This window comes from Haliotis asinina, chromosome 9 (assembly GCF_037392515.1).
Source record: "Haliotis asinina isolate JCU_RB_2024 chromosome 9, JCU_Hal_asi_v2, whole genome shotgun sequence".
NCBI lineage: Eukaryota > Metazoa > Mollusca > Gastropoda > Lepetellida > Haliotidae > Haliotis > Haliotis asinina.
The window spans coordinates 62,645,341-62,659,672 of NC_090288.1; the positions used below are offsets into that span (position 1 = coordinate 62,645,341).

A 14,332-nucleotide genomic window follows, 5' to 3' on the forward strand; every position below is an offset into this window, starting at 1 on the left:
GGTAACACAAAGAGAGGTGATCAGTTCCCAGGTGGGGAGTGAAGAGGTTGGCCAGGTCGGCTGTCTTCATTTTGTCAAGTTGAGAGTGCCATGTCGGCATAGTTTATGACAATTATTTGGATTTATGTGATCTTATTCAGAGGAAGGAGATGGAACAGGATCAATTTGAACTGTTATGTGCTTAACAAAATAAGACTTTTAACCATACACTGTGATACCTGTTTTGCCAGCATTAAAACTATTATTAAGATTGTTGTGTGATCTCTCCACTCGTAACAGTATATTGTGTTGAGGACTGTAAACAATACCACTGAGACAAAAGGAAATGCTATCCTTCACTTCACAAATAGGATGGTAGGCGTGCAGGCGAATTATACATGTTGGAAGTGCTTTGACAAATTGAACAAATCGATTTGCGCTCTCGACGCTTGAAGAGCTTTTGTCGATCACAGTCCCTAAACGACATTTTCCACATGCCGAACCCTTTCTTTACTGAGAAACCTTAAACTCAACAAGTAAAGGTTTCACTCATTTTCAATGTCTATGTTATGTGATCCGAACTCAGGAGATATGCAGCACGTTTGTGTGAACCGTTCCTGTATAGCTATCTAGATAGGCGCTACACGTCGAAACACATTCCCTTCCCTGACGTGTTATATTACGCTAGTATCAATGTTGCCAAGCAACGTAAGAGATTGTTGTCAGATATAGCCATCGCGTTATCGCTTTAATGACACATTAACAACAACAACAAAAATACCTCCTTTATTTCATCATCATCTTCAGATGCTATTTATTCGATGTTCGAACGTTCCGAAACCGGATTATCGGGCTTCCACTTTTTTAAATGTCTGACATTCATATTAACATTTTTTGACACAGTGAAAAGACAAGATACAATGGGTGATCTTACTCCGTTGAACATCCGGTTAGAGCTGTTATTCAGCAACCACATCCAGCTTAGAACTGCTCTAACACGTGAAGTTCCTTGTTCGAATTTCTCTTCAGCAAAACCTGCCTGTCATGGTAGGTGATTTGCGAGACTGGGACGGCTGATGTTTGCCATTGTCTTCCAGTTCAGTAGATCGATGTTCATGATCTAAATTACTTGGTTGCCGTATGGCTGGATTACTGTTCGTAGCACAAATACACAAACACACACTAAAATATGATTCCTCGATAACGGAATATATCTGGTTAGCTTCAGTCATTTGAGACTTGAGACAAAACATCTTCTTCATCATTATGTGAACACCCCAGCAGAAGGCCGGCCATTTAGTGTGATGCATATTGGAAATTACTAGATGTTTACAGAAATACGGCGGTACTGAGTGATTGTGATTGGCAGACCAGACACAAGACCAGGTGTAACATGACAACTTATACAACGTGTTGGTGGAGGTGTTCTATTTGAAAAAAAAACTATGAATTAACGTTTGATGTTAAATGGTGAAGTATGTGTCATCTCCCCGAATCAACCCCTTTACTCCAATTGCAGTTGGAAAATGGTTTGTTCGCGACTGGTTACTGATCTATCCGTGCCTCACCCGGGCACTGCAGGGAGGAAGGGCAGGAGCTACTGGTTACAATAAACCAGATATTTTCCCCACTGACTTCTACATTAGCGTCAAATATTTTTGTAAAGTCCTGCCTTAAAAACATCCAAAACACAATATGAACACGGAATACAGGGAGCTAAACAGACCAACAGTTCGTGACGACAGGGGCTTGTTAAAATACGGTTTCTGATTTGCTCTGGCGCAACCTTTGGTAGACCATTTGGGTTTGATAATGTCTTACTACTGGAGAAAGTTAACTGAGGTCAGATTTCGGCTTATCGTCCCGAAAGACAAAACGGTGACAGAAATAAAACACAACCAGTAGAAGTATTGGTGCTTCTGTCCAAGTAAACTTAGCCTCAGTACTTTTCGTTACACTCTACTACTCTAAATAAAACCTTATGGGAGGTCGCGTCGGTGAACCACTGAGATTGACCAATCAGACCACAGCTTACCAAATCGCGAAAGTGGACATTCGCACATACCTTTCGAACTTTTTATCGCGAAAAGGTTCTTACCCGAACTATTCCGAATGCTATCTAGCGTACGCTCGCTTCCGGGTGATGCACACGGCGAACGTTACAGCCATGACAACGGTGAGTAAACAGCCGCTGAAAATAGTGTTTTGGCAATATTCAAGGATGTCATCTTGCGGAAATATTAGCTAATGGTGACTATGTCAACAGAAAGTCCAAAGCGTATATACTGAGGTAAAATAACTGTGTTATATGCGGAATTTTGTTTGTGGAGAGATCTGTGTCAATGGCCTGAATATTTTGCAAGTCCCTACGATCCCTAAGTAGTAGCGGTTGTCTGATTGGTTAAATATATTTAACTATCTCACTATTGATTGGGCGGTCATAGGTCGCGACCTTCTGCTAGGGTTTGTTAGACTTGGTAGACGAACAACACTGAGACTAAGTATACTTAGACTGATTAGCACTTGTATGGTACTTCGAAGTCCCGTCACCCCTGTACGGATATTACAGAAAGACAGAGTGACTCCAAACTCATCTGGACATGTGTATACTCATGGAAGTGATTAAGGCAAAACCTGAAAGTACAAGAATTCCTTTACTGAATTCCAGATATCCCCCAAAGAGCAATATAAAGCATGACGAGAAACCCGGTAAAGAGTACAGGGAAACTTTCGGGTGTTCCTTTCTGTGCTTCCATGACGGTAATTGGAGGTCCAGTTTCTTCTCTCATACAGAATAGTGAACGGTTTAAGTTATCTGTTTGGGCTGGAGCCTGTGTTACGGTTAAAAATTTGCCGTGACACGATGTCAGAACCCCCCTGTAAACCAGCAAAACAGAGCAAAGACAAGTCAATAATATTTCATATATTGTATTTATTAATAAGCAAAGAGAGCATTATATACAAAATCACAAGTCAATTTCACAATACTGATTTCAAATACAATACAAGTGAGACAAAATCTAAGGCAATGAGTCACAAGATATAATACAGCAAACTCACCAAAGTCTTAGTGAAAGAGAGAATCAACAATGCAGAATGTAAAGACAGCGATCGGTCTGACAACGGTTAATGTAGATTCAGGCGTTGACGGATTGTTAGCGATGATGTATATCCCCCGGTAATGTGAATGTGTGTCCCCCTCAACACGGCAACTAGCCTTTATATGTATATTCAGTCATTTCCCGAAAGTTCGGGCACATATGCCAACACTGTAGAAATCTCTAGCAGTCTCCCGGAAGTAACACATAGAAAACCAAGGGCAGATAAGTTCCGGACAGCCTGATACCAAACTCTTAAAAATGCTGACCATTTATTATACAAAATGTGATCCATCATTATTTTTATTCGAAACACTAAACATTGTGACCCAGTAATAATTATTACTTAATTAATAACAAAAATATGCAGGAAATACACAAACGTCTTTCATCTACTTGAACCTCGACTTTTGTTGTTGACCTACGGTGCACAAGCTCGTCTGTAAATCCAAGACTAAGATACACTGAACATTTTCGGCACCTCTCCCCGATTCATATATCTGGGAGAGACTTGAACGATTGAATAGCAGCATTCAGCATTCATAGCAGCAAAGCGTCCAACACACGCTCTTACATCTAATCAGGGATACTCTATAACAGGGATTGGTCACTTGCTTGCTTTCCTTACCATTTGTACTAATTAACGTGTGCCTCGTCATGCTCCACCGCACAGGTCGACTTGGTGTTCTCAGCGCAAATCGGCTGCGCTTAACAGTATTTCAACCAGTTTATTGTCGGAAACTATCGGCATCTCCAGGAGTAATACTCGGTAAATTGGAGTAGGCTCCCCTGAATGTTGTCACAACGAGCTGGTTACACTTCCTGTCGCCGAATGATGCATGTGTAGATTAATGAGAGGACTTGAGAATGTGTTTACACATTGCCTTGTTCAAAGACTCTCTGTTTATGTGACAATTTTGATACAGCGTTCGAAACGATCGCCAGCCCAGAGGCCCAGCGTCGGTTGTTAATGTATCAGGCCAACAGTTTCAGTTATCTGCAGGCCCTTGTGGTCTTCTGTCAATTAGATCTCATTTCTTTTCAACTAGCATCGTGCCCATAGTTTGTATTAATGTTCAGGAATTATCCCTGATCCTTCATGTTAGGATAACTTCCAGTTTCACTTCATAGTATTATATATTCAGTGCCGCATAGGAATGTCAGCAGTCTATAACTAATGTAAACTTCTCTGTGCTCCATACACTTCACTAATGGATTTTGTAGGGACTGTGAAACTCTCTACAATGAAGACTATTTTGTTTTTATTGGTTTGATTTCAACAAAATGGGTATGCAGACTTTAAAGACTGCAAGTGGCAGCAAGCCCTGATGGCCAAATGGCAAACTAAAGAACTGCAAACACTGTTATTATATGTATTTGAAATGATCTGTTACACAATTAAAATGTCTCATTATGTTTCAGTGGTTTACTGTTTGTGTGGAATGCTTAGGCTGCATAAAAATATGTTTCTCAGGCACATTCTTTTCAAAAGTGACGAGTAAGACTTTGGTTTTTAATTTTTGATAGAAAAAATGTGACGAGGGAGGAACACATTTTTATTTCTTTTTCCTTCCGGAATACAGTTTGGAAAGTAAAGCACATGTTAATGAGTTGTAGATTCAGTCAGTCTCATTCTTATAGACACTCAGTCTATAATGGACAAATGGACGGTGGTGGCAAAGTCGAAATTATTTTTTTTAAGAGGGCAGTTAATGAAGATGACCAGATGGCTTCCTGCATGTGCGCAATTGCATGGATACTGACAGAATGTCAACTGACACAGTCACTCCCACCTAAAAACAGAAAGTTTAAAACCATCACAAAGCGTTAAAAAGTCCTTTGCAGTTTTGTCAAATATCAACAATAGTTTCAGAACTAAAACATTCAAGCAGCAAAGGCATCCATGGCAGATTAGAGCAGATCAGATATGTCATACCTCACACTTTCACCAGATAGAATATTCCCCTCAATACTTAGAGGTGTACTTGAAAGAAATGAATTTTAGGACGACTAAACACATTCAAACATTGGCTTGTAGTAATGAGTGATCAGATCAGATCAACGATATGTCATATTTTTCACACACATGAAATACTTGTGAATGTATACACCCTTCCAATTATTTTTTTAATTAATAAAATCATGACTATTACTTTCAAAGACCTCTCACCAGATGGAACGTTTCCCTAACAGAAATTAAAGGTGTGTGTGAAAGAAGTTTTTTGAGCAATAACTAGAAACACTAAAAAAATGCTGTGTAGTATTTCAATGGCGGATCAGAACAGATCAGCGAGATGACACGTTTTTCACACACCTCAAATACATCCTAACAATATGTTTAGATTATCAAATCATAAACATTACCTGCAAACACCTTTCGGGTCATAGTATATTCCCCTAATAAATATTTAAGGTGCATGTGAAAGAGGTTTTGGAGCAATAACTAGAAACACTCAAAGTTATACTATTTCAATGGCGGATCAGAACAGAACCGCGAGATGGCACATTTTTCAACACCTCAAAAACACCCTACCGATTTTTTCAAATTATAAAATTAGCACTATTACTTCCAAACACCTTTCACTAGATGGTATGTTCCCCTAATGGAAATTAAAGGTGTATGTGAATGAAGTTTTTGAAGCTGAAACAAAAGCACTCAAACAACGCCGTAGAATATTTCAATGGCCGATCGGATCAGATCGGCGAGATGGCACATGTTTCACACACCTCAAGTACGTCCTAACAATTTATTTTCGATTATGAAACTATCACCATTACCTGCAAACACCTTTCGCCTGATGGTAAATTCCCCTCATAAAAATTAAAGGTGTATGTGAAAGACGGTGTTGAGCAATATCTAGACACACTTCAAACAACGGCGTGTAGTATTTCAATGGCACATCAGATCAGATCGGCGATTTTTCACACACCCCAATTAAACCCCAACATGTTTTTAAGTCACAAAACTATCACTATTGCTTGCAGACACCTTTCAGATAAAGGTATATTTCCCTGCTAAAACATAAAGGAATGTGTGAAAGAAGCTTTTATTGACGAAACTCAGTCTATCTTCGCTGTGTACCGATAATTGAAGCCAGAGAGTTACAAGATGCCGACTTGAAACTTTACTACAAACATATTTTCTTATACTGACACTAATTACAAATATGTGACTAGAACTGAAGTAACAGAACAGGTGACTTACCTTCTACGTGTAGGTTCCGAGTTGTCACAACACTCAGCGAATGTAATCAGCTGTTGAAAATGAACCGAGCTCAATCTTAAATACTAAGCTGCCGCCATATTGTCTCCACTGGTCACGTGACAAAGCGAGACATACGTTCAGCGGTTTTTCGAGGAGTTTCACCGCCCCTCTCTATATAGGCTCCCTGATCTAATGGTGTCCATCCATGCAAACTACATAGCAGTTCTAATACTGATAATACACATACGTTTCAGATGGATCCATTGACATGTGTGTCCTTCCAGGGAAACAGTGAGCTTGGTGAGTAGAAGGCAGCTTGACTCTTTACTATTTACGTGGCAATTCCGGCTCTAAATGACCCAGTCATCTCAACAATACTGCCTCATACTTATGCTATGTGTATTACGAATTTATCTCACCTCAAAAATAAATGTCGTTTACTGATTTCTAAGCACTCTTCTATCACTTTCAGTGTACCCCACTTACAAGCGAGGTACATTGCAGTGTATCCCGCTGCCAATGACAACTCATTCGGTACTTCGTGGTAGGACGTCTTTGTCTCGAATAACATGGAATCACGCACTATGCACGTAAATTACCGATGTTTTGCGAATGCAAATCGATTGAGGGGAGATACCTCTAAATTTGTTTTTCTTGTATCGTCTGGAAAATCTAGCGATGGCTACGAAAAGATTTGCCTTGTATTCCAATAGATAAATTTTGACAACACGTTGAGATGTAGTGCCTGTGAATATTAACAAGAGGAATCACATCGCGGCGATGTTGATAAAACAATACCTGCGGGGAAAAAAGACAAGATGTAGGATTTGAATCGTTTGATTTACACCGGTTGGTTGTAGTGTACGATCCGATACAGATGCTGCAGAAAGTTCAAATGTTTAACATTGAGGTGTTTGGCAGGATAAATGCGTTGTCCCTGGTCACTGGTCCCTCTGGGGGTTACATCAACCCATGGCCCCCTTCGTGATACCTCGTGACTTATATTGTAACATAATAGAAAAGTGTTTGATGAGATTTTTTCTTCTCCGACACAGACTCGACAAATACTTTTGATCTGTTTTCACCATACCATAAGCATATGTTTCATCTTCAGCAAGGAGAAATGGTATTCCATAATCGACATGCTTCCAAAAGCAGTGTCAAGATTATTACTCATTCATTCTTCCAGAATGCGCGGATCTGCAGCTGGTCACTAATGCTCGTCTTGGAGGGGACTTTATGCAGCAACCAGGGTCTCTGAAAGTTGAAGGAACCCTAGTCAAAGGGCCGTCTTCGGGGACACTCACACCGCAGTTGGTGCTTAGCTGGCAATCCCCTGCTGCTGGTACATGTGTACCCCGCTTGCTTCATCATCATTAGCATCTAGATCTAAATACGGCAATATGTAAAGAACAGGGTTGTTCCAATACCTAATACTATAGACCGGGCAATCTCATTTATGACCATCACGTACGTATTGTTTACTGCAGTGCGCGGCTGTTGTTTCCTCAGAGGAAAGTGTAGATACGTATGTTACAGCTTTTGCATGAACGTTGCTATCGGATTAAACATTAAGACAGGATGGATGTGGCTAAACATTTCTACACAGGATATGCCACATGATTCCTGCAGGTGTATAAGCAATAAATATGTAAGACATGGATCAGGATATTTCTTCTTGTCAAAACCCCATTAACTGCACGGTTCAAGATGTTTCGCCGTCCAACGGCTCTTCAGCTATACATTGAAAACACCATTCACTGAATAAATAATACGGTGTAGTGACCGGCGGATTTTGGAGCTGACACGGTTACCTACGACCAGATCTGAACCATTTTTGACACTTCCATGCACTTCCATGCCATGACACATTGTGCATGGTTAAATTACGTGGTACTTCACATTCTCAAATACCGCACACTTTCACAACGAAAGACACACATTCAAGCTCACTGTCACTTTTATTCACTTTATAACATACACATGACATAGACAGGCAGACAGACAGACAGACAGACTTGTGCGCGCGCTCTTGTGTATGTAGATGTGTATAGATGCAAGTGTCCACTCTTGGCTATGTATTTCACAACATATTAATAATTATCATATATATTTCAGCTGCTGGTTCTGAATACTTCAAAGGATTTTATGTCAAAATCGCTGCTTTAACTGGATCAGCGGCTTTTAAGTGCGAAGTGTTGGACTTCTCCTACAACAGGTTTACCTCACAATATCACCGGGTGCGTTTGGATATATTAGTGTTGTCATGCATGCGTGCAGAGGTAGCGATCTATCTTTCCTATCCCTAATAGCAAGAGACATGGCATACCAGGATACCATTACGGCTACGACAATGCAATATTTTGTTGCTTAAAGCTTACATTATCCCGTCATGGGATACTGATATTATATGAAGTCGTCAGCGTTAGTTCACTCTGTTGACCAATGTATCTTAATTTACCTATTTCTCAATTTCAGCTTAAGTTCCAAAAGGAAATGCAAGGTTTTAACGCCGGTGGAAGCGACGTCGTGTATCTAATAGAGATGTTCACCTTACCTATGACAAGGGGCACCAAGCCCAGTAAAGAGTTTTTCACCCTTCCACCACAGCAAGGTAAAAGGAGGGGGAAATAGTATCTGACATATCACGCCGGGCACTTTACTACAAATTACCGTAACATCGAGAGAGATTCCATCTTTGACCCTTGATGTTTCGGGATTTCACGGCGCTTCACTTCACATTGTAGATATGTTCTGAACAGCGCTGGCAGGGATGACAATGTTATCTTTTCTTCCAGGAACTACCGTTATTACATTCAGTCTGTGGGAGGTATGGAGAGTAAAACGTTTTTAACTGGTATCATCTTGCAAAAAATAGTTCCAACCTTTCTAAAATAGTAAATTATGACTGTGTATTATTTCAATAATCATTTTAAATATGAATGTTTCTGTACAGCTGAATGTTTGGCCATGTTTGGGCTTATCCATTGAGTACACTCAGTGTTGGGCGAGAGCCCTAACGTTTTTTTTAGTTTTGATTGAGTATGCGATATTTTACACCGCATTTAGAATTATTTTAGCAAAAAATAGGACGAGGTGTATTCAGTGGCCTGTACGTTTGTGCACTGTAATCGATAATATAAATTTATAAAATCAAATATCAGTAATGTATACTTATGAAAGAAGTCAGCTATTCCTCTTTAGATAACCGAAAATATATCATGTCAAACTAGTGAGTGAAGACGAACGGAAAGTTTTTTGCACAAGTTCTATGGATAGTCAACTTCTTTATTGCAGTGGGTGCAACCATCCCAGTGTATATCAACTTATCTCATAAACTCATTCAAAATGTTCTTTTAATTACCATTACTCTGTACAGCCACCTACTCTGCTCAAATCACCCACCAGCAATCCAGTGTATAGCTCTCTCGTGTGGACCCGGGACAGAATGTGTCCACAGCACCCCACTGCTTGTCGTAAGAGGCGACTAAATTGGGCAACCTGTTTGCCGTGGGTTGCGTTCCGAGTCGGTGGAGGACGGGATCCTGGTGGTTGAGGCCAGATGGGCTTTTAACAGCGTTTCATTTGCCCAACACACCACTTCTGCCCTTACTTCACCTAGACGGGTGGTTGAATGGGCCCGATTCAACCAATCGGCTGGTCATACCAAGCCCTGTGCATGGATTATATATATGTCATTGCACAAATGTTATTTGGACTTTTAATTTCGGTTTTGGCTGAATTAGTCATCGACTTTTCTGGTTTTGGAATGTATTTTTAAGTTCTGAATTTTGCCTAGAGTCTTATGCCCAGAAGGCGATGGCTCATGGGCCAATCTGGTGGATTAATTCTTTATAATTCTTCCACTGGAGTATATCATCCGGGTATCCTTGGTGCTGCAAGCTGGAGGCCCGCTTGCTTTAGCATTGTCCTTGCGACACTCTGTGGTGGGTGGGGATCACAGATGATGAACCATATTACACTAACTATGGCGTAGGAAACCCCAACCTAAGAAACGAAACATCCACTTGATATTGACCCTGTTGATACTGTCCATAGACCGTCTGCATCGATTGAGTATTGACCGCGTTTCGTTGTGATTGAGACTCCTGACAAGACACCGTTAAAGTTGAACCCCTTTGCTGTATCCAAGGGTATTCAAGGTATTGCTGGGGATGTGAAGAACATAAGACGTTTACGTTCGGGTGCCCTGCTAGTTGAGTGCGGGAAAAAGCAGAAAGCAACCAACTTGATGAACATGAAATCTTTCGTGGGCATTCCGGTCACGGTCTCTGCTCACAAGACCTTAAACACTAGTAAAGGTATGATCAGAGATCGTGATCGATTGTTTGCTGATATGTCCGAAATTGACATAGCATCAGAAATGAAAGATCAAGGCGTGCTGTACGTCAAGCGCTTTTGAACTCGAAAGAACAATGAAACATTCCAAACAAATACATATCTGTTTACTTTCTCATGTCCAAATGCTCCTAAATAAGTGAAGGTAGGCTATTGTAACATACAAGTAGACATCTACATCCCCAACCCGCTCAGGTGTTTTAAATGCCAGAAATATTGACACGGTGTAAATACTTGCACATTGTCTTTTGTGTGTGCTCACTGTGGTTAGAAGACACACACAACAGAAGATTGTGACAGTGTTTGTAGAAAATGCACCAATTTCTCAAGCGACCATTCTTCATTTTCTAAACAGTGTCCTATTTGGAAAGAGCAAATGGAGATCAATAAAATATAATTTACTCAAAATATCTCTTTTTCCGAGGTAAAGAGATCTGATCTTCCAGAAAGCTATGCTACAGTAGCAAAAATATCGGGTCTAGCTCTAAAACAACATCAACCACAGGCTGCCAAACTAACTTGACATGGGTAAATTGCGATTCTCCACAGCTTTTCTACCGTGCTATATCATCACAGACCGAGGAATCACTTCCTAGTACCTCAAAGTCTTCTTCTGATCACAAATCGTCATCTCAGTCACACTCAAAGTCTCAATCGACAGCTGATAGTCAACAAACGGTGAAAAGTAAACCGAAGTCAAAGCCTGGTGCTTCAAAACAACAAAGTGGCAGAGCTCCTAAAGGGTAAAAAAACCCAAAATTGTTCAATAAATACGGGTCTCTTGAAGACATGGACGTTTCTGAAAACGTCCATTCTAGGGCACGTAGCTTGTCGCCCTCCAAAAGAGTGCGGAATAGATCCCCAATAAATACCCCCAAAAGATAGTTTACTTCAATAATATTGTACAGTGGAACTGCAGAGGATTGAAGACTAATTTACACGAATTACAGCTAATAGTCCAAGATTATACACCTTCAGCGATATGTCTCCAAGAGACATACTTAAAACAAACAGATACATTTGACCTTCGTCATTTTAATGCATATCATTGTTTTTCACCTCCGGGTGACAGGGCCACTGGCGGATCATCCATTCTAGTCAGACAAAACTTTATTCAAAGCCCTGTTTCACTTAATACTAATATGCAGGCTGTTGCAGTGAGAATTACTTGACATGTAGCGTTTACGCTATGCTCTCTTTATATTTCGCCGTCTTCGACGTTTGCCAAAACTGATCTTCCAGCTCTATATGACCGAAGCCCTGTATTATAATGGGAGATTTAAATGGGCACAACCCACTCTTGGGTAGTGTAACTACAAACACTAAAGGTAAATTGTTGGAGGACTTTTATTCTGACAATGATTTATGTACAATTTATAATGATGGTTCCAACAGATATTTACACCCTGGTACAGGGACTTATTCTGCTCTCGACTTGTCACTCACAAATTCAGAATTGCTAAATGAATTCGAATGGTCAGTCCACGATCACCTCTGTGGAAGTGACCATTTTCCTACTGTATTAAAAGCTGTAACTCCATCTGATGTTCCTCCAAGATCAAGGTGTAGTTTTAGAAAGGCTAACTGGGCTTTATATGAAACACTGTGCGCTGAAAAACTTAAACCTGAAAGTTTTATTGACGTTCCTGATGCTATTAAATGTTTTTTCTGATGAACTGAATTCCATAGCTGATGAGTGTATACCAAAGTCCTTTGCAGTTCCACATATTCGAAAACCATGGTTCAGCGATGAATGCAAACAAGCTAGGAAGGCAAGGAAAAAAGCCATCCTATGGTGCAGAATTTAAATAAATATAAAATTTAAAATGCTAAAGCGCGGTGTACTTTTAAACAGAACAAACGCCAATCTTGGCAAAATTATGTATCCAATTCTCGGACACCCGTGTCCAAGGTATGGAACATGCTCAAGAAAATTAAAGGATGAAAGTACTAAATCTACTGTCCATCATCTTAAACATGGAGATCAATTACTTACTGATAAATCAGATATTGCCAATAAACTGGGTGAAACCCTTGCTAAACATTCTTCCTCTTCTAAGTATATACCTAAATCTCAGCAATATAAAAAACAACAAGAAACGAAAACTATCAATTTCAATTCTGATAATGGGGAAGATTATAATGAAACGTTTTCTATTCATGAACTCCATACTGCTCTTGATCAAGCTCATTGACACTGCTACAGGAGCTGATAACATACATTATCAACTCCTGAAGTACTTACCAGAACCCTGTTTACAGACGCCCTTATCAATGTTTGATGATATTTGGACTTCCGGGAAATTTCCCACTTCATGGCGTGATGCTATAGTGGTACCAATACCTAAACCTGGACGTGATCATACGGATCCATCCAATTATCGTCCGATTTCACTAACTAGATGTGAGACCATGGAACGCATGATAAATAATCGACTTGTTTGGTACTTGGAAACAAATAATCTTATAACAGATATGCAATGTGGTTTCCGTAAAAACGGAATTACTGTCGGTCACTTGGTGCGTTTAGAATCATTTGTGAAAAGCGCACTAATTAGTAAACAACATGCTGTGTCTATCTTTTTTTATCTAGAAAAAACATATGACACAACCTGGAAATATGGCATTTTAAGAGATTTATATGATTTCGGTTTGCGAGGTCGTTTGCCTCAATTCATAGTCAGCTTTTCAAATAACAGACAATTTCAAGTTCGCGTGGCTTCTACCTTGTCTGATCATTATAATCAGGATCAGGGTGTTCCACAAGGCAGTATTTTGTCTGTCACACTTTTTAGTATAAAGATTAACAGTTTATCAAAAGTTTTAAACGATTCAATTGATGGATCGTTATTTGTTAATGATTTTAATATTTCTTGTCGTGGTAAAAATATGCATACCATTGAGCGACAACTGCGGTTGTGTTTAAACAAGTTTAATAAACGGTATCTTGAAAACGGCTTTAAATTTTCTAAATCGAAAACTAACTGCATACATTTTTGTCGTAAATACAAACCACACAAAGACCCTGAACCCTCTCTAGATGGCACACCAATTAAAGTTGTGAAGGAAGCTAAGTTCTTGGGCCTCATTTTGACTCACACTTAACGTTTTTACCGCATATTAAGTCACTTAAAACTAAATGCCTGAAAGCACTTGATTTGTTGAAAGTGGTTTCAAATTCTAAATGGGGAGGGGATCAAGCTACCCTTCTCCATCTATATCGATCTCTCGTGTGTTCTAAACTTGATTATGGCTCCATCGTCTATGGCGGAGCCTGCAAAAGCAACTTAAAACTATTAGATTCAGTCCATCGTCAAGGTCTAAGACTTTGTCTTGGCTCCTTTCGAACTTCACCTGTTGACAGCCTGTATGTCGAGGCTGATGAACCATCTCTTGAACAGCGACGTATAAAATTAGCTTTACAGTATGTAACAAAACTATATTCAAATGAATCAAACCCCGCTTATAACTGTGTTTTCAATCCTCTGTATGAGGATTTATACAATATGAAATCTTCTCTTGTTCCGCCTCTTGGTTTAAGAATAAAACCACTTATTTCTGCTGCCAGCATTGAGCTGGATAATGTAAGCTCCTTCCCGTCTCCTTTCTTCTCCTCCTTGGCAATTGGTTAGGCCACAAGTCGACCTAACATTAACTACATTAAGAAAATCAGAAGCCAATGAACTACAAT

At 39.8% G+C, this 14,332-nt stretch overlaps 2 protein-coding genes across 2 annotated transcripts in view; one reads left to right on the plus strand and one right to left on the minus strand.

The window, feature by feature from the left end:
* LOC137296089 (protein rolling stone-like) overlaps nucleotides 1–14,332 on the minus strand; it is a 355,451-nt gene that overhangs the window by 58,298 nt on the left and 282,821 nt on the right. The window lies entirely within an intron of this gene.
* Nucleotides 1–14,332, plus strand: part of LOC137296474 (uncharacterized) — a 78,931-nt gene that overhangs the window by 29,461 nt on the left and 35,138 nt on the right. Inside the window, exons 4-7 of the mRNA XM_067828263.1 lie at nucleotides 6,567–6,582; nucleotides 7,472–7,627; nucleotides 8,401–8,522; nucleotides 8,761–8,896. Coding sequence (XP_067684364.1) covers nucleotides 6,567–6,582; nucleotides 7,472–7,627; nucleotides 8,401–8,522; nucleotides 8,761–8,896 — 430 coding nt within the window. The remainder of the gene's footprint in view (nucleotides 1–6,566; nucleotides 6,583–7,471; nucleotides 7,628–8,400; nucleotides 8,523–8,760; nucleotides 8,897–14,332) is intronic.